Source organism: Neopsephotus bourkii, unplaced genomic scaffold (assembly GCF_033783945.1).
Source record: "Neopsephotus bourkii isolate Nb327-2 ecotype Australia unplaced genomic scaffold, CSIRO-AGI_Nbou_v1 NB_1500, whole genome shotgun sequence".
Taxonomy (NCBI): Eukaryota; Metazoa; Chordata; class Aves; order Psittaciformes; family Psittacidae; genus Neopsephotus; species Neopsephotus bourkii.
The window spans coordinates 432592-458889 of record NW_026901976.1 but is presented as its reverse complement, the minus strand read 5'-3'; the positions used below and the strand labels follow the sequence as shown (position 1 = coordinate 458889).

At 41.6% G+C, this 26298-nt stretch overlaps 1 protein-coding gene across 2 annotated transcripts; it reads right to left on the bottom strand.

Annotated features, from left to right (window-relative positions):
• Positions 1-821: 821 nt before the first annotated feature.
• On the bottom strand, positions 822-17023 carry LRRC38 (leucine rich repeat containing 38). 2 transcript variants are annotated; one of them, XR_009727843.1, is made up of 4 exons: positions 16108-16842; positions 4773-5063; positions 2260-2509; positions 822-937 (listed from the first exon to the last, which is right to left on the bottom strand). XR_009727843.1 is itself a non-coding variant. In XM_061369506.1 (2 exons), exons 1-2 carry the CDS (start codon positions 16733-16735, stop codon positions 4783-4785), a joined length of 909 nt encoding a protein of 302 aa, XP_061225490.1. In that variant the 5' UTR covers positions 16736-17023; the 3' UTR covers positions 2737-4782. The 2 variants fall into 2 exon arrangements, 1 of the variants encoding a protein (XP_061225490.1); XM_061369506.1 differs by lacking the exons at positions 822-937; positions 2260-2509 and having other exon boundaries at positions 2737-5063; positions 16108-17023.
• Between the last annotated feature and the right edge of the window lie 9275 nt (positions 17024-26298).

Here is a 26298-nt window from a genome sequence, read left to right as displayed (position 1 = left end):
TGCTAACACTTTACGTAGATGGATGGTTGGTCAACATAAATAAAACTGTTTGTCCTAGTCTGCTGGTTGGTTCTTGCTGGTGGTGATTTGTATTGCTGTACACTGCAGAAACAGTACCAAACTGGGATTCTGTTGTTCTAGATACAGTCAAGATATGAAGACACAGTAACAAAGACACAATGGGAAAGATGATGGCAAGATGAGAGTAGGAATCTGATTAGAAAACCAAATATCTTTATTACAAATATCTGTCCTTGGGTGATGTATCTGAGGTTCTGCCATATTCTGCCATATACCTATTTTCTACCCTTCTATGACAAGGTTGTTTGTTCCAAGGTTGTTTGGCTCCAAGGGTAAACAAAATTAATGTTATCAATGTTAACCTTACTAAATGTTTAACCTTGTTAAATGCTTAACAAGGTTAAACATGAAGTGAGTGCTTCTGGTGGCTCATGCATATTACAGGCTGCTTGGCACTTCAAGTCTATGGCAGAGCTTACTCTCCAAGAAATTTAATTCCCTAACATGTATTTCTGGTTTCATTTTGCAAAGAGTATTCAGGGATTCAGCATTTCAGTATCACCACAAGGAATCACAGGGACTTACCTCCACAACAGAGCATCCCAGGTGCCACCAGAGGTCAGTAAATGAGGTTCTCATTCTCTGAGAGGAATGGTCAGATTTGGAAGACATCCAAACCCCTGCTCCTTTATTTTGGGGGACATGAGCTGAACTTAGAAACACACCAACTAGCAGCCCTGGAAACTAAAGTAGTTTACTCACATAGCAGGTAGGCAGCTCATACTGATCAGGAAAAGGTCCTGCACATTGTTGCTCTTGTGGGTTTGAAGCCAGCACAGAGGAATCTTCACTGGGGATGAAGGACTGTCTCAAGCTCAGCATCCCCACCAGGCTTCAGCTGTTCCACTGAGGCTGTCTACAGGGGTGATAGTTACAGCAAGCTCTAGTATTGTTATACACACAACCTTCACCCTACTGCACAAGCGTGCACACCCTATCCACATATACAGAACAGAGTTCTTCCCCCTGCTGAAAGACAAGACCATTTTTGATCACTTCTGTGTATGCCAGGCTAAATTTTCACTGTCAGTGTACACTGGCTCACTCTCTGCTATACACCAGAGGTAGACAAGCAGTGTGCTCCTCTTTAGGAGCTTCCAGAACCATCCCTTCAATGTACTTTCCCAATTCATTTTAATGCTGCTCTAAAAAGCGATCCATTAATATTCACATCTGAGTAAGACCCACAGCAGGACTGAAGCTACCCCAGAAAGATGCTGGCTGATGGATGAAATGCTGGGTTTGGACAGTGCCTTCAGGTGAGCTTCATTTTAATGCTCTGTGGATTAAAGGAGGTTTTATTTAAACCAAAGCACACACTTCCAAAAAGTCAGGCCCTATCTCAATTACACCATGCAGATTTGCTTTACTGCACAGTTTTTGGATCCTCATACATACCAAGCTCCAGCATTTCATCAAGGAGACATATCTGCAGGCAATGTGACAGCTGCTTCCTGGCTCTTTGAGCCTGCAACATTTTATTTGGGTCATGCGCAGTACCTTTCCTTCCCTTTGAAGCAGGTAAAATGTCTGCTCTTTTCTGACAGCAAGAGATACCACCACTGAGGTAAAGCCGTTTTAGAAGGAAAACTGGAAATGAAGATAAACTTTCTGCTGCACATTTAGAATCACCTCCAGGCAGTGCCTCTCGAGCTAGCAATGTACTGCACAAGGAGCTAAATTCAGTTCTTACACTTAGCACCACCATAGCTTCACTAATCTAACGGGGGTTACCACAGACTGAGAAGGGAGCACTGGATCCCACCCACAGGAGCATCCTGGGATGGGAATGCTTCTCACATCCACAAAGCTGGAGATTGGATTACCTCCATGTTACTACCTTTTTGGAGGTAAAACTGCAGTAATAATGCAGCCTTTAGGCCACAAATTGCCTTTCAAAGTTTTGCAGGGATCATTATGCTGATCACTGGTTCTGGCAATGTCCCAACAGGAGAATGTTTTGCTCTGATGATTACATAAAATAAGAAAACTCCCAGTAAGAACTAAATCCAAGTTATGTCTCGCTAGCAATGAGAATTATGCAAAATCAATATTAATAACTGCTGATGCTTGTGATGAACAAATATTGCTAACTGGATGAGTTCAATACTTATAAAATATGCATTACTTAATAGGGGAAAACATCATTAAAGTTTCTTATCTGGAAAAAAAACATACATTGCAAGATCACTTTGACGTGATGGAGTATCCAGAATGGCAGGTTCATAAGTAAAGCTTTACTAAGCCTTGCTCTTCAACTTGCACTGGATTATGTGGGTGTCAGCTTGGTCTGTTCCTTGCTGTTCTGAAGGGTGCTATGTTCCAAATATAATCAGTGCTTTCAGGGCTTTATGTTGGGTTGAACAAAAAAGCTACAAACTACAAACAAATCTAGATCTTCATTCTGAGGCACCACGGTAGGATGAACCTGCAAGTAAGAGCAGAACCCAGTCAAAATAGTAGAGTTTGAGATGTGACCTCTGCAACATTACTCAGCCTTATGAAACAAAACCAAACCCATAAGTTTGTTACTAAAGGAAGGGTAGACATTGCTGAAACATTCACTGGTGTCTCACTGAAAAGTGTGGTAGGACAAATCATTTTACTAACTGATGACAGGTTTTGAGTTTGTAATAAGACTTACAGACAAAAAAGTGTGACCCAGTTTCTTGTTCCATGACTGGAAAATTTGCATGGCTCTAAATATAAACTGTTGATAACATCTGTATTTGTTGCCAAGGCACACACTGCACAAACTGCACCAGGCAGCAAGTTGTGGATGTCCAACTGCACGGCAAAACCCCGCTTACAAATGATGAATCAGGCACAGTTTTTTCTCCTTTTTTTCATACCCAGGTATAAAAAAACATGAAAGCCCATGTTGAAATTATAAATATATTTGTGTTATTTATAGTCATGGCACTACACAGTGAAAATCATGTCATTTCATTCTTCTGGAGAGAATCAGAATAGAGTAAGACAGTATCGATTCAGAGCATCCTCCCACTGCCCTACTTCATTCTGTTGCAATGTGTTTGCAGAAATAACAACCTTAACAACAGTAGCATTAAGTGGCATTGAATAAGCTGTAGAGATAACAGAAATAAACACTCTTGTCCTGGTTTTGACCTCAGCATGCTGCAAACTCCATTGCAAATGCAGTTGGCCAGTGGATCAACTTCATTGATGTCAGTGAAGTCACCTTAATATGAGATCGGATTAGACCTACTGCGCAACATCTGCTTCAGCCTAACACATATAATCAATACACATCGCCCCAGTATAGTGTCCTTTCCCTCCCCCCGCATATCTCAAAGCACTTGAGAAAGCAAAATAATTATGATCTTTGTTTTATAGGTAGTGGAACTGAGGCACAGGCAGATAGTGATTTGCTGGAGTTCTCCTACTTGATCGTTGTTAGATGGAGACAAGACCCCAGAGCACCACATCCTGACCTTGTCCCTTAGTTACTGGGCTGTATTAACCCATAACACACAGTGTGATTAACTCCTGTCTGCCTGAACAATGTGCACAACAGATAGAAGAGATTTGGAACTAACTGTCCATAAAAGACCATTCATATTAGCTGAGCAAGGCAATATTTTAACCAAAGAGTGTTTTAGCATTTACAGTGGTTAAACAGATGCTACTTTTTATCAGATCTAATTCTTTGATAATAGCATACAGTCCTTAGATCATTTACTACTATGTTAATCCCTCACAGCTACTCTAGATATTTAAATACACAGAGCTTTAAAAAAATATTTCCGTTACAAATATTTTAAAAATATACTTATCCTAAAAAGCTGTCCAGCACTATTCCAAAAATCTCGTGTAATAAATGTCTTGTTTTAAATTCTAACAAAAATATCTACCCTTATATAGAAGAGCTCAAGTTTTGAGAAATCTATAATACAGTCAGAAACATCTTGGGCCAGATTCCACTCTTGTTTATACAGTTGCCAATTTGGATCATGGTGTTCATTTCAGTTGTGCTACTCTAGTATAATCAGAAGCCAAATATAGCCCTTGGTATTTTAAAAATAACTAAATGGACTGAATACTGCAACAGTTATTTGTGCCTGGCATTACAGGGAATGGAAATCCTCTACTTCATTGCATCTAAAAATGCAAAGAAACGTTAAATTCAGTATTTGTGCCATAACCAAAGAGGTGCCAGGCAGCTGCAGTGGATGACTCAGACACAGAATTGTGGGGTTTACAGAAAAAGGTTTTGGCTGAATGATGCCTGCAACTGCTGTCACTAAATGGAGGATGAATGCTTATAAAGAACATTTGTAGAGAGAAAATGCCAACCTTCCTCTAATGCTTTCTCTAACTCCAGGAATCCTTTTAATCACATTTTTTACTTGTGTGAGCTTAAAAGAACCTCTCATTACTTAGGCCCAGGAAGGACACTATTTTAACTGCTTCCTTATTTTCCAGCTGAAATGCCTCCATCTCACCTATCCTTTTCAAAGTGTGATTAGAACACATTATCAAGCCCTTACAGGGATCTGCATCTCACCAGAAGGACAAGGTGGAAGCCAAGGATTATTAAGTCTTTTAAAACACTGGAGCTTTTTTTTTTTAGCCTTTACCCTTTTTTTCCTCCAATCTTCCATTTTAAATGCAGCGTTTGAATAAGGATCACAGAAATTGAGCCTCTCTCATTGCACCACGTTACATACGTAAGAAAAGCTAACAGTCTTGGATGCAAGCTCCAACTCCATCCTCACCGTCATCTTCATCGTCATCGTCATCTTTACTGGGAGCACATCTTTGGAAGCAGTGTACTAGAGTTGCTAAGAAGAAGCTTGAGAGAATAGCAGCAATGGAGACTGCGACTCCAGAGAAGATGATGAAAAACAGGTCTGTCAATGACAAACTAAATTTGCATTCACTAAAGCTGACCTCAGATAATTCATTCAGAAAGATTCTTCTGTTTTCTACAGGCAGGGAACACTGGATTTCATGGAGACCTGCAAAGAAGAGGAAAAGGGAAACAAATCAGTGGACTATTAGTGAAGTCCTCTGTTGCTTCGGTCAGAGACTGAATGGCTGAAGAGAAGTTTTAGGGTTAATTTTAGGTTTAATGAATTTGTACAAAATTCAGGAAAATAATGGAACAAAATCTGTCACTACCCAAAAGCCATTACACAGCCCCCTCAAGTGGGTAATTAAGTTAGTATTAAGTTAATTTCACCTTCAGGCTTCCAGTGGGTCAGGTGTGACCTAGGACCAGGATCACTCAGATAAAAAAAGCTAATATTGAACCCTGGATGCATCTAAATCTGAAGACTTGGAAGCACTGCCCAGCTACTCCATCTGAACACAAATTCTGACTCCAAATCAGGGTAACAGGGATACTGAAGTTCTTTCCACACCACTTTTTTCCATGTAGCTCCAAAATTACAGTTGTATTTTTCTTCTGGTCAAAACAGAGGCTTATGTTCAATGGATGCTTGTCTGTCTATGACCTGCTTTCACCTTTTCTCTCTGCCTGTCATAAGGACATGCAGTCTGGCAGGTGTTATTCCTCCATGCATTACTGAAGAATGCCTAGAGCTGGGTTCTTCATAGTGAAAGCAAAGAAAAAGTCCATTTTTAAAACCTGATGAGAATATACTTCAATACTGGGCAGTAAAAGCTTACAGTTCACTGCACAGAACCATCTCCCTCTTCACTCATAATGGAAAAATCAGGAGAGTGTGTTAAAAGGGCTAGAATGGAAAAAATAATGACATGAATTAAATCTGTGTGGCTGTTGGCAAGATGGTTTTTATCTTGCTGCTAAGGATACGAATGCAAATGTAATGTTGTGCATTAATGCCAGGAGAATTGCTGCTGGTTTCCTTAATACACTTTCACTCTTTGCTAGTGATCACAGGAGAGATCCAAGCATCTGACTCTGCACTCCTGTGTGCACACCGTCTAGAGGGTGTTTCCATCACACAGCTCTACCATATAACCAGTATGTCACTAAATAAGGAATATGTGGCAGTAAGATTTCCTCTGCTTTTATGAATCCCGTTTTTCTTGTGGCTGAACAGCTATGGCATACAACATTGTACTATTAAACCCAGGCTCCTAGGGTTAGTGGTGCAAACTGGTCCAGCTCAGCTGCTAGGTTGATTTGAGAGGGAGTTTTAGCTAAGTCTACTGTGGATCCAATGACTTCCTTGACCTTTTAATGATGATTGTACTAAATTTTAATCCTTAAAAGCTGACCTGTACCTGTCATATTTGCCTAAAGTTCTGTTGCCTTTGGTCTTTATCGTGCTCCTCTTGCTGACAATGTCATAAAAGCTACCAGCGGAACAGGACAAGTCAGCATGCCCAAGGTTTCTTCTAGGCAGGCTGCCACCTGAATACATGCTACATTTTCCCTGCTGAGCCTGGAGTGCACTGGTGACATACACCAGATGGTGAGGCAACTTGCTCTGCACATCTCTGAAACCTCCTACCTATGCAACGGGCCTGGAAGGTAAAGAAGCCACGCCGTTTCCAACTTCCTCTGAGACACCTGGAGATCCAGAAGCTGCAGTATTCATACATAGTGTGTCTTGTATACAAGCTGACACACAGGAGCACTTGAGCGTGCCTTTGACTGCACAGATGCCCAGGATACTATTGCATTCTCTAGCTTGTGATAGAGCTCTTTGCACAAACCTTTCTACTGAAAGAAGAGAGAGATGTTCACCAAGTCCATATCTTCTTCTCACCAAGACTTGAGAATAGCAACCTTTGGGTTAATGTTTTTAACAAGCAAAAGGGGACACAAATGGATATCTTTCCCTATTCAAAACCATGAGATCTATGGTTGGAGTGAAAAACCATGGGTTGGAATTCCAAGCCCTATGTCTTTTTAATCAGAGTTTAAAAAGCAGTTTCAATAAATCAACATGATGTTGACAGTAATCAAAGCCGTTACTGCTGTTGTATAGAAACAGCAAGAGAATGAATGTAACATACTGCAAATTCATTCAAAGAGGAAGTTCCTTGCTAACAGAAAAGAACATTGCAGTATTTTGGCAGAAAATCACAGTCCAATTGAATATGAGACCTGAAAAAATCCCATTTCTCTTGTAGCAAGCACAAGAAAAAAAAAAGTTTTTTCTTTTTCTAAACTATTTCAGACCAAAGCAGAAGAAAGTCTCTGGTGTCCTCACATGCCACCTTTTAATGTGACCCCTGTGTTGGAGGGGCCTTGATGAGCTGGAGTATCAGACCTAAGCTTCCATAAGGAAGGAAGTAGAAAAACGATGTATTACAGATGGGGGAAAAGACTCCAAAAGATAACTCCTGTTCTAAATAGTTCTACAGATTACAGCCCTTACCTCTAGAAATATCTTAGCATGGTAGTATTTGTCCAGGATCCCAGAGACAGAAAACTAAGAGCTCACTTATTCTTCACTATTACTATCAGCAGCTTTGCTATAGATCAAAACTGAGCCTGCAGACTGTGAGCTCTATTCCCAGTCCTCAAATGCTTTCACCTAACGTCACAACGCACAGAATATAGAATAGAACCTGCAATAGATCAAGAGTATTTCTTGTTATGTGCTGGGATGATTTTGAGTCTGATTATACAATAATGAGAAATAAAAAAGCTCTTCCCATGTAGCCATGGGTAGTGGAATGTAGGTCATGTTCTCAAACCAAATAGATTAGATGGGAATTTCTTACTTGCTTTACCCTGTGACACTCCAGTGTGTTAGCTTAGCCTTAAGTTTTTACAGAATTCTCACGTCATGGAGAGTAATAGATGCCACTGGGCAAAATATACTACCATGAACCAGGGGCAGTGCAGAGGCCTTGCTAGATCCCAGCTCTAGTTTCAGCCAACCTGTGTTTGCACCATCATTTTTAACAAGACAGGAAGGAACTGATCTCTATCCACAGAGAAGGCAGTCAGCTAAAACTGTGCTGGAAGCAGCCAAGGAGGACTGCAGAGCTCGGTGGAAGCACATAGCAGCAACTGAGGGAGGAAGAAACATCCTATCCTGCTCAGTGGATGTTTCCCTTTCCTGTGTCCTGATGCTACTGCAAACCCCAGTACAGTTACCAGTAGTGTTTCTTTCCACTCCAAAGAGGATTTGGAACAGGCTGTTCATTTGTAACAATAGTAAGACTAGCAGCTGTATCTCTGGTGGCACAAGGAACTTCTCTGAAAGCTAAGGCAGTGATTATTGTACCAGAGCTCCTAACTGCTTACCTGAAAATGTCATCAATAAGTCATCTTAATGCATCTGTGCTTAAGAAGACTTAATAACAATAAATACCATTGCATCTGCTTCTTTCCACATCAATACTTGACTTTTCATTATTTATAAGTAGGCTGTCCTTATGACATGAGGATCCAGTGTGAATGGAGGACGGATGTTCTGTACTCCACCTGTGCAATAGATTCAGTTTTGTTCTTTGCTTGGGCAGGACACAATCCCAGGTCATCATACACCCTCTGCACAAACAAAATAACAGCTTCTATAAAGTGATCAGTATTCATTATAAAGTGTGGGGGTTTTCCCTCTGAGTGATTCTGTTGCACAGAGACTGGCTCAGTCAGATTACCTGTCCACACACACGACTTCCAAAGGACAGGAAAGTGCCATTTAACCTCAGTGTTCCACTTTTACACGCTTTAGCCACGGGAATGCTGTTTTTTTCATATACTTTCTTGTGGTTTTTCCCTCTTTGTTTGATTTGCTTTTGTTTTTCTGTGGAACCTGCTCAATTTAATCATTCAAAAAAAACCAGCCAAGCTTCTTGAAAGGGTATGTCAAAGATACTTAGTGCATAGTAAACTGCAGCAAGTAAACCTTTGATGATGGTTATATATATACCTCTTAGTATATTAGTACTTAGTGCTTAGTGCTGCAGCAAGTAAACCTTTGATGATGGTTATATATATACCTCATTGCTCCCACAACACATTCAAAGAGTTCCTTCTTCATACCAAACAAATCTGTAAATGAACTAACAAGTGTGAGTGTTATAAATATATAGCTTATGTTATTTTGGTCAGGGCAATCACATTATCTGCAGTGACTCCAGCTGGCCCAAGGACAATGTCACACAGGCTGTAGCTTTCTGCTACGTCATCTGAAGCAGCAGATGTACTTCCCTGGCAGGCTGTAACATATTGTTTGCTTTTAAAAGGGGAATGCTTTGAAGTGCCAGTGAAGGGATGGGTGCTAGATTCGGTATAGGCTTGTCTCAACACAGAAATATAAAATGAGATGAAAATATGGGGCTGTACCCTGGAACAGATCATCTCGGTAACATGGCAAGTATGAAAATGCTGGAATTCTAGAACCATGATGTTAAAGGGAGAGAGGTTTTTAAGCAAGACGTATCACTTACTCCAGGTCTACTCAACTCTATTTTAAAGGATTCATGTATTTCTGTCTTTGCTTATTTCTAATACCCATGCTAACTATATATTTATTGAAGAACTTCTGAAATTCATTATTACTTGAATTTTATGGTCTGTTTACCCTCAGAGGGAGATTTCCCAGCTATAAATTTGGATGCTGAGCTTAAAAAGAGGCCTCAATTCTGTTAGGTCTTTGTAGAGTTCACAAAAACCTGGTATCAAAATAAACAGTTTCCGAACATTCAGCAGTGCACAACAGTATGAGATCATGAAAATGGTCACTCATACATACACTGGCATGTATAGGAAATATACCCAAAAAAACACCTGAAGCCATAAATATCCAAGTGAGCTTCATGCACACATGTTCATTACTATCTATGAACATCTAAACATAAAAACATTGTAATATGCTATTTATTATTATTTTTAAAGTAAAATTTATATTTGCTCTTTTGGGTGGAATTTAGCTGTTCTCTCATGTTGCTGAATGCAGTTGACAGAGACTGAAACGCTTAAATGTGACATTATATTTCTCATATGGTATTTTTCCTCCAGCTATAGCTCTCTTTTGTCTACTTAAACACTGTCACTAATGCATTAGATGTATTAATAAGCATTAATAAAGACAGGCATTGCCTCTGAAGAGAGGAGTTCTCACTGGAAACAGCCTCAAGCTATCAGAACAGGCTTAAAAACCCCACAACCTAGATTTAGATCCTTAAAGCAACTTTTTATATAGCCAAGTGACCTAGAGCCTCACAGATCAACATCAGAGGGCTCGTAACACTTTGTCTCAATGCCTAAATACTAGCATTAGGTGTTCATATCTTCAAATGCTGTCCTCACACCTTCAAGATGGAAGTACTCCAAATCACCTTAAGATGGAAGAAACAGAGTGAAAAACCAGTTGCAGTCAGACCATTTTACTGAAAATGACTAAGATAGCAAATCATGTATTTATATGTAGAAACAGATTTTATGCACTATGGGAATCTAATTTCTGTTAGGAGCTTCTGCTTGAACAGCATAAAAACTGCTGTGTGAAATGCCTTAAGGGTTTTCATTCCTTTCCATAAAGACAGATATTGTGTGCTGTACCAGTGATGTGCTAGCATGTTCACAATACTCAGGGAAGAACTGAGTGGCTGTAACGGACGGAACAGCCTGTCCTTTTTAGCTGAAGCTTGCTCTGGTCTGCATTAGTACATGAAGTTAGGGCAGCCTTCTCTACATAGCAGATAAATAGGTACTGATAAAGAATGCTAAGTTGAGATGACTTACAAAATACTCAGTTGTTTCACTGAGTTTTAGTTAGACAGGCAAATGAAACCTGTGCTCCCATTTAACAGAGATGCTTTGTTCTGAAGACAATGGTTAACATTTTCAGTGAGCCCAGGGCTACTGTAACAGCCTGGACCAGTTAAATGTTATTTACAGAATAAGTTTAGTAATGGATCTTAGATTGGAATGGGATTATAGAAAGAGCCAGAGAAGCAAGAGATGATCACCTCATGGCAGTCGTTTTTAAGCAGGCTTACACAAATCCTTCCATTCTTCTCACTGCACTGATTCTCTTCTGAATGTCCTGTTTCCTTTTAGGACTGAATTCAGCCTGAGTTTCCTGTTCCAGAAGGCTGCTTATATTCTCACTGTCACCTGCTCTGGCTTTTTAATCTTTGCCCTCTTCCTGCCATCCTTCTGTCCTAATCTTTCCCATAGACAGCTTTTACCTGGAAGTATTCCACTTTACCAGAATTTACCTATCCATTTATATAGGTACTAGCTACAGAAGTCCTTAAAGTAGCTAAACAGCATCTGTACCAGTATTATCACTACAAGCCCCTTTCAGGATCTTAAAAATCTACAGTCTTGTGAACAACACTTTCCAAAGTGGAGTGACATGAAGAGTGAAACATGGTCCTAGCTACATTTTGTGTTGTGACACAGGATTTGCAGCCACTAATGAACTTTCTTCTAGTAAACTTCAGTGATTACCTTAGTTTTGGGTACAGTCCTGCACATGGAGCCAGTTCTGTCTTCTTCGGGCTTCTTTCACCAGTTTGGCTTCTAGTGGTGTGAAGGTAAGTGTTACCATCCAGGGGGATGGTGCACTGACACTATGCTAGCTAATCCCACCTGCAAGTCTAACACCGAGCACGGATCCTCATGTTAAACTTGCACTACTTTAATGTCAGACATTCAGAACATCTGTTTCCTTTATTCATCACACCAATAAGAATGTTCAGGCCAAACCTCATCAAATTGCTACAAACCTGATACTCTTTTAACAGAGGGCAGCAAAATTTTTCATTATTGCAATGGATAGTGAGAAACGAGGAGTCTGTATTAAACACAAAGGGTTAGGAAAACATCATTGCATCCAGCACGGAAAGCACAGACACTGACTATTTCTTGCAATCCCAGAAACTACACAACTTCCCAAAAAGGCATTTCCAAAGATAGCGAGAAGGAAAAAAGCAAAAAGCAAAACGAGGGCAAGATGACAGAAAGGAGACACTGGAGTCACCCTCCCGGAATACTTCAGCTCTAATTAAAAGTAATGTTAGAAATGCATTAGTCATTAGCAAACAAGGTCACAGGCATGGCTGCCCAAAGCATGTTCTCAGCCACAGAGCTCTCCAAAGCACTTCAATGCATCCACTGCAGACTACTCGTATGTCCTTGTTACATGCGTTTTATCTGAATCCAATCCCTTCATCAAGATGGGATCCTCAGAAGGATTCAAGAAACATTTTTCACAGTACTGTGCATTAATTTTAACAGCACCTTTCACCAGAAATTGATTCCATCAAAGCCATTTGTATTTAAACATAAATGGGAGCATTCATAAACCTCACTCAGTTCTGTAGGTCATGTGCACCAGCGACAGCCGTTTGCAATGAGCCCCCAGTTTCAAACAGTTTTCTTAAAAGTAGGTTAAGAGATGAGGTAAGAAAGGAAAAGTGCATTTTTAGCCCAGATAAAATGCGACACAGAAAAAGCTCTGAAAGCTGAAGAAAACCTTTCCAAGTTAGAGAAAGTGAGTGCATTTTTTCAGGATTTCCAGCTCTCTGAAGTAGAAAATGCAAGAAATCTCAAAGCTGACTCTCGACCTCAAGACAATGAATGCCAGATTTCCTCAGACTTGAAACCTTATGCCCTGAAATTATTTAACTCAGCATCTAACCACCCTCCCTTTATTCAGCACCTCTCTTGCTTTTAATCATATTTTCCTTAATTTCTTCTGTCAGAGCCCAAACTCTCTTCTTCCTCCTCCTCCTTCTGCAATTCTCACTTGACTTGACAATTTCTTTTTGCAATATTCAAGATGGATCAAATATAATCAAGCAGAGAATAGAAGATGATCATGTCTAGGAGAAAGAATAATAGTTATAGTCTCCAATTATCACCTTTGGTCTTCACAATTCCTTCTCCACTTTGTTTGTTATTAATCGATAACCAAATCAGAGGGAAAAGCCTAGCTTGGTTTTGGAGTATGATGAAAATTCTGGTTTACTATCTCTTTACAAGGAGAAAACTGTTTGCTGTTTTAAAGTGCTGGGCTCAATTGCAGTAAAGTGCTGAGTTTAATGGCAAAACTTTCAGTGCAGTTTCTTTACCAAGTCTGCCTGCAGATGTGGCATGCAGAAGCATTGACTCACTGCCAAATTAAGCCTTGAGTCAGACATTTAGGTTAGGTGAATAAATGCAGGGAACTGCAGAATGATTCAAACCCCAGCTGTTTGTGTGAAGTGACAAGTCAGATGTGCAAAGGCAGCTCAGCTGGGAAAAGGCTTCTCAGTCAGCAAGTCAGACAGGTCAGTAGAAGGTACAACTCCACAAGCTATTTCTGGGAGCATGCCAGAAAGAATAGACCTGGTTTTTGCAAAACTAAGGAGCTGAAGTACAGCTTTTGCTCAGAGACCTTATTGACAGAAGCATCCCAAGCCAGTGTAAGACACAAGAGAGTCTACAGAGCCTTTAGTTTCTTTGCAGTGTTTCTCATGAGAGGGCTGGGGATCACCACTGTGAGTTTACTGTCATTCACCCTTCTACAGTTTCCCTTGTCAGTAAACCCAGGTTACAAAGTCTGCCACTTACAGGCTGGGGAACTTCCATCTGTCATGGAACCATTCTGTACTGCTCACCCTCAAAGAACACAAGAGAGGAAAAACACCAGCTAACTCCTTTCTCCTTCCTTGATTTCCCATTTGTACAGGCCATGCAATGCAAATGCTTAAACAGAATTATAAAGGAAAACCATGTAGCACTGATATATGAGCTTCTCCTGGCCCCTGAAAATGCATCCCTTTTGCTCTTGCTGTATTTCCAGACATAACGTGTGCTGTCCTACTTAGCTTAATGCATTTGCTGCCAGAGTACTTCTGTCTCCAGCCTTTCAGCAGTACCCTGAGGAAGCCAGAGAATCAGAATGCTGGATCTTTCACTGAGTTGCTCTTCCCACCCCTGTCAGGAGAGGCCACTCAAACAGGGCTGTGGACAAGGTTAGCCATACAAACAGTGCAAATGTGATTAGTCCTTAATGGGTATAATATTGTGATATAATTAAAACCTAAAAACTGGATATTAAATGCAATCAGATCATAATTCTAAGAATTAGTTTTACATTGACTTGCCAAAAGTTGGTTTGAAAGGTACTGAATTGTGGCCATGTGGTTTTAGAATTGGCTTTGAGACAGTTTTTCCTTTTTTGGGTTAATTTTGCCCTGTGAATAATGTTTTGCTGGTTTATTATAGGAGACAGCCAGTACGTTTGTGGCAGCAGCTCGCTGACTCCACAGGCTTTTCTGCATACGTGCACTGGAGATCACTGGCTGCAAAGACAACAGAAGACTTGCTTCTGGGAACAAATACAAGTCAGGGGACAAGTTAGGGGGACAGCTCTGATTAAATCAACCATTTGAGCATTTTCTCTTTCCCTCCTTGTCTTCCCAAATAAAATCTAACTGAAAGTTTGGAAGATGCAGATGAGGGAGTAATTTTTTAGCTATGAGGCTGAAACACAACTATAGATGAGAGAAAATGACATGAGAAAGCATCTTGAAGCTTGCAAGACACTGGGAACACTGTTAATACTATAGGAGAGCTCAATCACTTGAAATTTCCAGACATAAGTTCAGAGATGCTTTAGAACACTGACAGGGCTGGGACAGACTCTCAAACTAAACAGATTCTGTCTGGATAAAGGGGAAGGAGCAGAAGCTTATTAAAAGAGATGGAAAGCACAGAGAAAACTAACGGATGTTTAGCATGAGAGGTAGGCAAATACTTGGTTCAGATAGAGCAAACTTCAGCTAAAGCATCACGGGAGGCGTGAGAACAGGTCCAGGTTTGGGTCTGAAAGAACAGAGATGAAAGTTTCACTGAGGGAGAGGGCAAAACCACAACACTTTTCCTCAAATGAAAAGTGAGGAAGCTGTGTTCTTCCTCAACACAGGTGCTTTAGAGCTGAGGATATTGAGGGCAACCTAGATGAGTATATGAAAGAAATGCTGCCCAAGGTCAGGAGCATAGGAAGAACTCGAATAACTGACTACTGAGCAAGAAAGGGGAGAAAAGACCTCTGGAATTTGTAGCCTCACTGTTTTTCTTCCTTTCTGTCTGAATTCAAAGGAACAGTTACTGAACCACAACCCATTCTCCTGAGCTCTTCTCCCGCAGCCTTTTAGTTCTCACCATCTTCTGCACAGATATCCCCACTCCGACACACTGATTTCATGCCAGGCAATGCCTGTACAGCCTCTGTAGCTCTCACAGAGGTGCTTTGCTTCAAGCAGTTTGCATCTGGGCAGCTCAGTGGTCTAAGATTATACCCTGGTGATTGTTCAGAGGCATGAACTGGGGGATGATCTACTGCTAAAGCTGGATTAAGAGAAGCTTTAGGGTCAGATGGGATGTGTGGAGCAAGAGTCTGGATTCCCTATGTTTCCAGTCTTAATACTGGTTTTTCCCCTCCCATGCTTTTTTGAAAATTACTGGCCCAAACATACATACAAGCATTACCTTTGGGGTGTTCCAGAGCCAATTCAATTTATTCCTAGTATGGGAAGCATTGCTATTTTAATGAAAAAGAGCCCAAATCAAGGTACAGAGTTTCAAACACAGAGCATCACAACAAAATACTTCCAGGAAAGGGTTGACAATCACAGTTGCATAAAATGGGGATTTAACTTTTCTGTAGCAGCTTTAGAGCTGATCAGCAAGATGAGAGAAAAATCACTTTTCCTAAGGAGCTGCCACAGAATATTTAGCTGCTCTCAAAGGGCTTATTGTAGAAAACATTTTTTACCAGAGAGAAAATGAAGTCTGGAAGAGAACCAGCTCGGGGCTGAATGAATTTGAAAAGGCTCTTTCACTGCCCGTGTAAGCTTAGTCTATAAATCAAAACTATTAGGGCTTAATATTTAACTTGTATTTATTAACTGGGAAGAGGAGCTGCTGCTAAAAAAAGCCAACATCATTTTAATGGACTCCTTTGCCAAAAGCATGCAATTATGGCTGGACCAAACTGCAGTGTGGGACACTGCAGGCAGCACACAGACAACCTGACCAAGAACCCTCCTGCCCTCCAAGACAGACATATAAAGAACATACATGCTGTGCTGTAAGACACCGAGCTTTACCTTTCTGGAGCTTCGATGCATTGTCCTGTATCCAGCTGAAAAGACTGGCAAAGTCACAGTCACAGACCCAGGGGTTGCCCTCCAAGCGTATAGTCCGTAGGGAGGGAAGCGCTTCTAGGATTGCCACGTTGAGGCTTTGTAAGTTATTGTCATTCAATTCTAACACTTGGAGCTGTTCCAGGTTCTCAAAAGCAGCCTCATCCACATCCACCAGGTTATTGTTGCCAAGGCTCAATTTTACCAGTTTTTCTGCTGATTTGAATATCCCAGCATCAAGCTGTGTTAAATTATTGTAGCTTAAATCTAAATAGAGCAGTTTGGTAGACCTGCTAAAAGTGCCCTCTTCTAAAGAGGTGAGGGAGTTATTCCTGAAATCCAAATAGACCAGATCTCCATAAAATATAAAGAAATCAGCTGGTATCGCCTGAATGTTGTTATCAGCTATGAGAAGTTTCCGTACATCCAATGGAAATGAACTAGGAACACTTGGGAGTCCTTGATCCCGGCAATCTATGGTGTGGTAGTCCATACAGCTACAGACAGCAGGGCAAAAATGACCCGCGGGTAAGAAAAGCAGGCAGACAAAGAGAGAAGAAGGCAGAAGGCAGAAAGGAAAGCATGGCAACATCGTCAAGGATCTGAAAGCTGTGATGAGCACCACTTCTAAGAGAAAGACATTTTGCTCAGCTGAGCAGTAGTGCCTGGTATTTGTGTGTGTGTGTGACTGTATCCAGGAGATCACATATCATCATAGATCCGATAGCAGCACAGCCTTGGGAGGGGGAGGGAGAATGACTGAAGGAGGGAGGGAGGGAGGCAAATGTGAGGATTTACCCTGTCAGAATGTTATAATGCTGCACAGTGCAAGGGAAAGCGATGATTGGGCAAGCGGTGGATCTTTCAAAAGGGCTCCCTTCGCTTCTGTGAGCTAAAAAAAGCCGAGAGCCTGCTCGCATATTTGCTGTGTATTCCAGCAAATGGGAAATCACACCTGATCCTGTGACTCTGACAGCAACAGCTTATGCTTAAAAAGCCCTCCAGGTAATAAACCCTAATGAAATCACTGACTTTGTTTCTTTGTATGAGCCTATCTCAAGGTGAGCAATGCCCTATAGAAAGACAGGTGAGGGTCAAAGAAGCATCCTGGTTGACTGCTAAGGACTGTTCTCCCTTTCCTTTCTAAACAGGGAGCAGAAGAGCAGTAAAGGGGGAGCCCACAGACAAGGAACTTGTGCTGTTTCTGGATATGACTCATTATCTTTCAATCAAGAAGGATAACCTCCTATAGCAACAAGGAATATGGTCTCAAGAGCGTGGGGTTTTTACTTCCCATTTTAATGACAAAACCAGCTACTTTCTAATACAGCACCAGTAATGTCTGTTGGGCCACAGAGAAGTGCACACTATGGCTCAAATCTTCAGATTCTCTAAAACTGAACAGATTTTCTTCATTTTCGGGGGGTTGCAGTACTTGACAATCCATCTGTCTCCTATGGGCCAGCAGAGATGATTTTGCAACAAGGCACCTGTGTTTTTCTGACATTCCCAAATCTGCACCCAGAAAGGCAAATCCTCTGCCAGCTGCAAGCTTAACGTTTAACTCCATCCCTCCCTCCTCATGCACGTCGTATAACCAGATAGAAATGGGACTCTGGTGCTTGGGCCATAACTACGCCTATGAAGGAAGATTTTTCTAAAGAAACAGGCTGTATTTGTGTGCATGTGTCCTGAAGATTAGAGCACAAACTCAAACACCTTTGGAGAGCTCATTCCTATGCCAAGGAGAAGCCAGTAATCTTGATTTAAGGTTGTATTTCATCACTGGATTCAGTATCTTTCATCCAGGACATGGTATAAAAATTGCCTTCTAAAATAGCCTATCCTCCCAAGATACTGCACTTAAACTCACATTAGAAAGCAGGATTATCAACCTCTCCTTCGGGAAGGACATAGAAACACTGAACTGCTGTGAGGGAGCAAAGAGGGAGCCAGACTGTTCTCAATAGCACCCACGAACAGAAAGAGGCTATGGGCACAGATTAAAAACCATCTGAAGGGATGAAAACACTTCTCTTTTCCTGTGAGGGTGGTGAGGCACTGGAACAGGTTGCCCTGAAAAGTTGTGGAGTCTCCATTTACACAAATATCCAAGAAGAGAAATCTCTCCCATGCTGTGTATGGGGCAACCTGCTCCAACTCTGCCTGAGCAGGGGACTGGACAAGATGATTTCCAGAGATCCCTTCCAGCCTCAGAGCTGTCAGGAAATGAACGTGCCAGGAAGAGTTACACCTTTGAGCACCTCTTATGTTTTGCAACACCTTGTTTCTAATTTGTAAGTCTTCCAACTAAACCACCTCGAGCCAGCCTCTATATCCCTGCCATAAATACCCAGAGATCCTGCTTCAGGTAGTTCTCATGTATTGAATTACTTTTAAAACACCATCCACAAAGAAATGGCCACAGCAGCCTCCATAAATCACCAGGGTAAAGCCCAACTGAATTCCCAACATTATCATTTCAAACCTTTACGTTACAGAGGAAGCAGAAGTTTGACAGGCTGTCTATGAATAGAAATAATAAAAACCCCCATGCAAAGTAACTCTCATGATCAGGATTCAACAAATCAGCATCAACAAGTAACTGCATCTGGTATTTCTCATGCAGAAATGAAGTTTTTAAACTTTTAAGGCTCTATCTTGCACATACTTTGCTCCTGCTGTAACTGACAGGTTTTCTGCCTCTAATTTAATGAAGGCTTTAGGTCAAGATAAAGCTGTTCCTAACACAGGAAAGCAGATGTGACTCAGTAACTCATAGTAATGATAATTTTACCTCGAGATCTAGCTCTCTATTTAGTGAGTTTATAATACACAGGACTCAGGGGTCCCTATGGCTCCTCCTATGCAGACCCACCTTTCCATATCAAATGTACAGAATCAGACTCTGCCATTTTCTTTTCCAAGAGGCCTCAGTGTTTATCATGCCTATTCCACAGACAGGAGACTGCAGACAATAAGGCAGAACTTGTGCAAGATCCAAGAACATGTTACTGGCACGGGTAGGAGCAGGATTCAGCTTCTGAATAATTCCCCCAGCCCCTGCTAAAACCACCGTTCTTTTCTGTACAGAACAGACCTTCCTTTCGCTCAGGCACACATGTGCGTTCTTCACATCTTACCCCCTTAGGGTAAGCCTGGTAAGCAACCGTATCTTCACAGCTTACCCTGCACACTTGCATGCAGTTTGCATTTTCTCTGTAGGACCTGCGGAGCTTTCCTGTCTGAGAGGTTTGTGAGTGGGTTGGCAGGAGACTAGGGATTACTGGCTCTGGATATTTTGGGATAGGGATCCTGTAGGTTTGTCAAACATCAGCCCCGCTCCACAGCATCCAGGCAAATGGAGTGTCACTGCCAGCGTGTCCCAGCTACCCAGACTAGGCGCAGTGCCTGCTGTCACAGGCCACCTGCATCACCTGGCACCTTTCTCCTGCTGTCTTTGATTCCATAGAGCTTCTTCCTGAACAGTCTTCCTCTGTACAACATTCCTGTTTCATTTTGTCTGCTCAGCTTTATTCACTCCTTAGCTACTGCTTATTTCTGTATCTATTTTCCTCACAGCATAAATATTCTCTGGAATCATTCTGAAGCTTCATTCACTTGCCAGACATTTCAGGCAATTTTGGATAGCAGGAAGGAGACACGGTAGCACAGCTTTCTGTCTAATAAATAAAGCTTTACTTTCGTCACCTTTATTTGCATCAGTCAGTCACAGTAACCTGCTCCGCTACACAAGGGGTTAGCCTGCTCTCTGCTACGTGCACAGCACCCTCTTGTGCCCTGCAGGACGGCAGTCATTCCACAGCCAGCCTCGTCTCTTGTGATGAGCTAGGAGCAAGTTTTACCGTACTCCTATAGCTTACCTAAGCTCTAAGATTCACTTCTTCCTCTTCCAGTGGCCTATTAAGTCACTCCATTCAAGAAAATAAGATATAATCCCAGCAGTGTTCTTACGCACTAACTGGTGGTGTTCTTTTGACTACTTGTTACAGGAGCAGGGACCCTAAATCACAGATTGCCAATCACCTACTGCATGATTGCACTGAGAACATTTTTCAGTACCTCACAATGTATCATGCATATCAGGATTTTGTTTTGCTTCACCTGCCACTGTGGTAAATACAAAACCCGTGGTCCTGCCCTCTAGGCTCCCCTAAGGCAAGAGGTACAGGATGAGTTCAAGGAACATGCTTGTACTTCAAACAGGGTAACGGTTTCATAATCAAAGAACTCTGGAGAAGTTTGTGACAAACCCTTTTGTGCAAAATGGAGATGCAAAACCAATTTCTCTCCATACATTCCAGTTGTAGGAGTTGAATAAACAGAACAGTAACAGTGGGCAGGCTTGGGACTAAAACAACAAGGGTCTGGCTTTTCATTCCTTCAATTTGCTATTCAGGATACTGGTAAGAGAAACCTCTAAAATAAAACAGCGACAAGCCCACACTGGTCCTCGATCTTTAGTGTGCTTGTAGGACTACATCATGGCAAGCAGGAGGAAACAACCAGGAGGAACCTAACAAAACCCATTTGCTTCTCCATCTAGTGAAGTAAGAAATAGCTTTGCAGGAGAATGACGAAAGATTTCACCTTAGGAACTTCCAGCACTCCCCTAAAACGTGCTCAAAACTTCCTGGAATAATTTGAGTAATAAAGAAAGAACATGAAGGATCCCAATCTCAGCCAACACATCCTTACCTAGAAGAGACTGAAAATGGTCCATCCCCACCCACGTGGGGGATATTTTCCCATTGAGAATGGAAACTTCCTCCTTCTATGGAGGAGGTTATTATTGCAAACTTACGCTTCATTAAGGCACATGTGTCTGAGGCTGCTGTACCAGGTGCACACAAGGACTGCAAACAGTTTTTCTCCTCACCCTCATACATTAGCAATGTGTCATGGGGAACAGTGTTCAAACTTTAATGATTAACTGCACATTAATCCATCAAACACTAAAATAAAGCACTAAACAACAGCTCTGAACACAAGACCCATTTTTCTTCAGAAGTTTACCGTTTCACTTCCAGGGAAAAACCTTCCCCTGCTATGACCAGGTATGTTGTATGAACGCAGCCAAAGGGCACCTTTGGACAGTTCTCTCTGATCTTACATATAAGAAGTTCTGAAAAAGCAACAGATTCCTTTGTCTTACAATTCCTGAGATGTAAAACTGAACTGAAGCTTGTGTTATACCTGCCCATCCCTTCTGTGCTGCTGCCATGCCACTGGGAGGGAAATGCCACCAAAATTGATCAATCTATCTGGCAGCAGCAAGGACTGAGTTTGAAAACTTCAGACACTGCAGTCCACAGCCAAATAAGACCAGCCTAACCCCATCAAAAGACTTCCATCATCTGCTCTAGAGAACGTGGACCACACAGATATGTGGTCACTGCCTTACTGTAAACCACTGACAATCTCTAAAAGCATCCATGAGAGATGGAACAGTGTAAATTATATTCTCTTTTTCCCTCAGGAATGAGTTTGCATCCAGCCAGTACAGTGTAGTCAGCCCCATGCCCTCGGCTTAGCTGATCCTGAATTACTGCAGCTTTAAAGCAAATTAAAGGTGACTGAAGGTGGAAGTTCTCCTAAGCACAGAGGTGTGCTCTCGTATATCCACTATTAGTCTTGTATGTAATAGACACAACTAAAGCTGGGCTCAGGTTACTTCTCAAACACTATTTACCTGGGCAGGTTCACCAATGGGCCTGTCAAGTTCTGGAAAACCTCGAGGAGATCAGAGATTCTTTCAAACCTAAGAGTTTCTAAATAATGACATATATATATATAAAAATTCACCATCAGAGTTGTAGGGGAAAGTTTATGGAAGTCAATGACTTTAAAGGAGCGGTTAAACATAACTTTCGTATCTGGGACTTGCTTCAACTTGCACCTAAACACAGAAGGAAGTTGGAGCAAATTCTCAAAGCCCAAAGACATGACAAAATTTAAGCCAGCTCTGATGTAAAGCCAAGCAGATTGTTATTTTTAACCCATGACTGCCACTATAAAGCAAAAGACAGGAAGCTAGTAAGTCTTGTGGACTGATTTCCTCCAAGTCAAGCCCTCCATACTCATCCTTTCCAGCCCCCCTCTGCTGAATGCTCTATCAAAGCACTGAGCGTGCCCCTGTGCAATCTGGCTGAGCAGAGGGTGCAGTGTGACAAATGGTTGGTGCATGTTCTAGCAGAGAGGAGGCAAGTTATCTCTCAAGGAAGGAAACCCAGAAATTATTCTGAAATATCTGGGAAAGCACATTTATGTTCTCTCAGTAGGAAGCAGATAGTTTTAATGTGTGCCCTGTGCCACCTTGAAAACCCTTTGGAGAGTTCTCTTTGTTCTAATGAACAGCAAATGCATTATAGCAACTAAACCAACTGACAGCTAATGCTTATTAAAATACCTCCTATATATTCTTTGAGTGTAAAACCTCTTTGGAGGTCAGCATGGTACACCAGAGAAAAACAAACACAACAAACCACAAAAACACCCCCCACCCCCCCCAAGCAACCATAACCCCCCCCCCCAAACAAGCAAACAAAAATAGGCCCTGGCTTGATTTTTCTATCAACATCATAACATTAATGGGCCAAATGTCTTTTCCAGAGCAAAGCAGACGCTGCACTTGTGAGAATTTTATGCAAATTTGCACTAAAGTTACAAACAGTACCAGAAAACAGCTCCATTTACAAGGGCACAGCTAATTTAACTGGAAGTCAAGGGCTTTTCATGACTCCTCAGTTTGCTTTGATAAGGGGATTTTACAAAGCCATTAAAAGCCACCTTCCTTGACTCTATTAATTTATTTGATGTGGTAAAAGCTACTCACAACAGGGGCAAAGAAACAGGCTGGATCTTCCAGACCTTTGTTTGAATGCAGACAAACACTGCCCCCCACCGCCAAGTCCCCAAGACAGTAATTTGTGGTCACTGCCATTCACCTCTCTACCACACTGATTGTTGCTGCATACCCTTAGAATAGTTAGGGTTGGAAAGGACCTTAAGATCATCCAGTTCCAATCCCCCTGCTGTGGGCAGGGACACCTCACACTAAACCATGTCTCCCAAGGCTCTGTCCAACCTGGCCTTGAACACTGCCAGGGATGGAGCATTCACAACTTCCCTGGGCAACCCATTGCAGTGCCTCACCACCCTCACAGTAAAGAACTTCTTCCTTATATTCAATCTAAACTTCCCCTGTTTCAGTTTGAACCCATCACCCTTGTCCTGTCCCTACAGTCCCTAATGAAGAGTCCCTCCCCAGCACCCTTATAGGCCCCATTCAGATACTGGAAAGCTGCTGTGAGGTCTCCACGCAGCCTAAATGGATTACCCCTTATGGATTTAAACGTGCAGAAAGTATATCTGTGTCAGCAAGAATTCCAAGCATCAGATGAGTAGTAGAAATCATGGAAATAATTATTACACAGCCTTCTGTTGTCCTTTTCAATAAAAATATTTCACGATATCCTGGTTCCAGCTGTAAGTCATTTTTTCCTCCTTCATAGAATCCCAGCCTGGTTTGTGTTGGAAGGGACCTTAAAGCACCTCCAGTTACAACCCCTGCCACAGGCAAGGCCACCTTTCACCAGACCAGGTTGCTCCAAGTCCTGTCCAACCTGTCTGTGATTCTATGATAACTGAAGTATCTACAGCCCTGTTCATGGTAGATGATCCTCGTCAGTCACTTGTCTTCACTCTGAAGTGATCTTTCTATCCTCTCACAAGTTGCGCTGGCTATACACAAATCCAGTGTCCCTTAGGGAATGCAGCATATTTTGACTTGATGCCTTCTGACATTTCACTCGCCTTGGTAATAAGATGAATAAAATGTCAGGTGGAATCATATCAGGGAGTGCAGCCATCCCTGAGTGCGAGCTGTTTGGAGCCTTGTAATGCTGCCTCTGAATTTGCTTTTCAAAAGTATGTTGATAGATAATGGTAATTATTACAATGACTAGCTTGAGAACTGCTTCAGGAATTACTTACCTCCCTGACAATGAACTGGGGGCACTTCTCTGGCACCTAACCTCCAGAAGTCTATTACAGGCACACTTCGAATGGTGCATTAGCAACCATTAGCACAGCTGGTCTCTTAAACACAACTGCTTTCAGCCTACATGCTGATGTAACATACCTACAGGTATATGTACCCACAGTGGTACATATAGTTTTAAATACTGGAACTTCAGTAGGACCCTTCATGGTGGGAGTTAAGAGGTGTCTTTCTACTTGTTTGTGCGCTTCCATCTAAATCCCAGTGTTTTACCTTTACTTACAGCATAACACCTCAGGGCCTCAGTTTCCCTTTTTTAAACAGGGGAAGGCATAAAACTGTTATAAGGATTACAGGATGTACAGGGTATAAGAGATATGGGTCTAAACCTCTGATTTTAGGAAGGATCTCCTTTCCTATGAAAGATGCTATATTATCAATAATGCCTGCAAGCAACTGAAATTGTTAATACTCCTGATATTGTACTTGGTGTACAGCTGCCTACGCCTACAAAGACATGAATCACGGTCCTCTAATACAGTGAAACCAAGAAGATATTAACATTTCAATAAAGAAAAAACCTCTTGATTCACTACTTCCATTAAGGGAAATAATTTACAGAACAGAGACAGTGTGGGCACTGCAAGGAGAATGTGCAACACGTATTTCCACGCTGATCTATTGTGTAATCTTGGAAAAGTCACTCTGGTGCTAAGTGCCTCAGTTTCCCCACAGTTTCATATGGAAATAACAAGAAGCAGCAATGGGATGGAACATTAAAGTTAGAAGATATTCACCTCAGAAGCTTTCAGCATTTCCATTTTAAAAGGCATGGGCTTTTAAATGTATGTATTTTTAACAACATGATAGTGCCTTGATCTGAAGACACATGGCTTGAAGCTACTGAAGTGGTGAGCAGGCCTCCAAGAGAGAAACTCTCTCATTCTCCTTTGTATATAAACTAATTCTAGAGTAAGACAGGTCTTGCAAATAGAGAGCAAAGCATAAAACATTTATTTCCTAATTTAAAGCATGACTGAATTTTCCCCTTAGATAGGAAAATCCTGCATTTGAACTACCTTCCCTTCTCTCCCTTGAGTTATTACGACAAGTTAACATCACAAAGCCTGAGCTCATGCAACAGTTTGTGTAATGCAAAGATAAGGTCTTTCTGTGAATTCCAGTTGAATCACATTACTTTAGGTCCATGTTCCACACTCAGGCTGGAACTCCACTCCCCTACACAGTGTCAAGTCATCACTTCATTTAAACCAGACATTCATGATTTATAGCCAAGTTCAGAGAATAAATCAAGCCCTGAATTTAACGGTTGTTTTAACCACGATAAACTTGCTTTAGATTTTTTTTGTGTCCTCTGTTGCTTTGTCTCAATTCCTGTGATACTTATTCAATTTATTTTTCAGGAAAACAATCCAGTTTTATGACCTTTTGGCTAAAATAAAGCCATGTTATTAGTCTGGTATTTCTCATAGACAAAGCATTAGCATTTGCAGCTGAGACCCTTTATTAAATTCAGTGGTATACTATTTCATTTTAAGAGACTACATGATTCATGTCAGTGGAATAATATGTGAATGAATCCAGATTTTACAAAATAGCGGAACCATCCAGGATCCCTGCCCTGATTTCAGGGCTTGGTTTCATTTGCAGCTGAGCTATGCTTTGCCCCTTAATACAGTGCTTCAGATTGCTGCTAGCTGTTGAATTTGCTTGCCTGTCAGGTGAGCTGGGGGTCACCACCACAACTGTCATTTCAAGCAAACTCATGGTTTCTACAGCTGTAATACCACTGTGCCTTACTTCTCTCACCAAACCTTTCACAGAAGCATGTATTTTCATACCCATCTGGACATGTAGCCACGGTGGGAAAACATGCCGCTGCTTGAAGACGTGGCAGAAAGGTTGCAATACAAAACCTTACTTGTCTGGAGCACGTTTCTCTGCTCCATCTCCTCACCGGGACCAGGGAAGTGAGCGTGTTTTGAACAGTACCTGTAAACAGGTAACTCCCTCTGCTGGCTGCAGACACGGTCTCTTGTTATTCGCTTACGTTGGTTCCGGATAAATCCCAGTTACATGAAATGCGTCCGTCAGGAAAGGTCACCGGAAAA

Bases quoted from the DNA above. Each gene is read 5' to 3' on its own strand.
- LRRC38 (XM_061369506.1), bottom strand. From the start codon at position 16,735: ATGTTGCCATGCTTTCCTTTCTGCCTTCTGCCTTCTTCTCTCTTTGTC. The intron at 5,064-16,107 runs GTAAAGCTCGGT...TCTTCTTTGCAG, and splicing joins TGCATCGAAGCTCCAGAAAG to GTCTCCATGAAATCCAGTGT.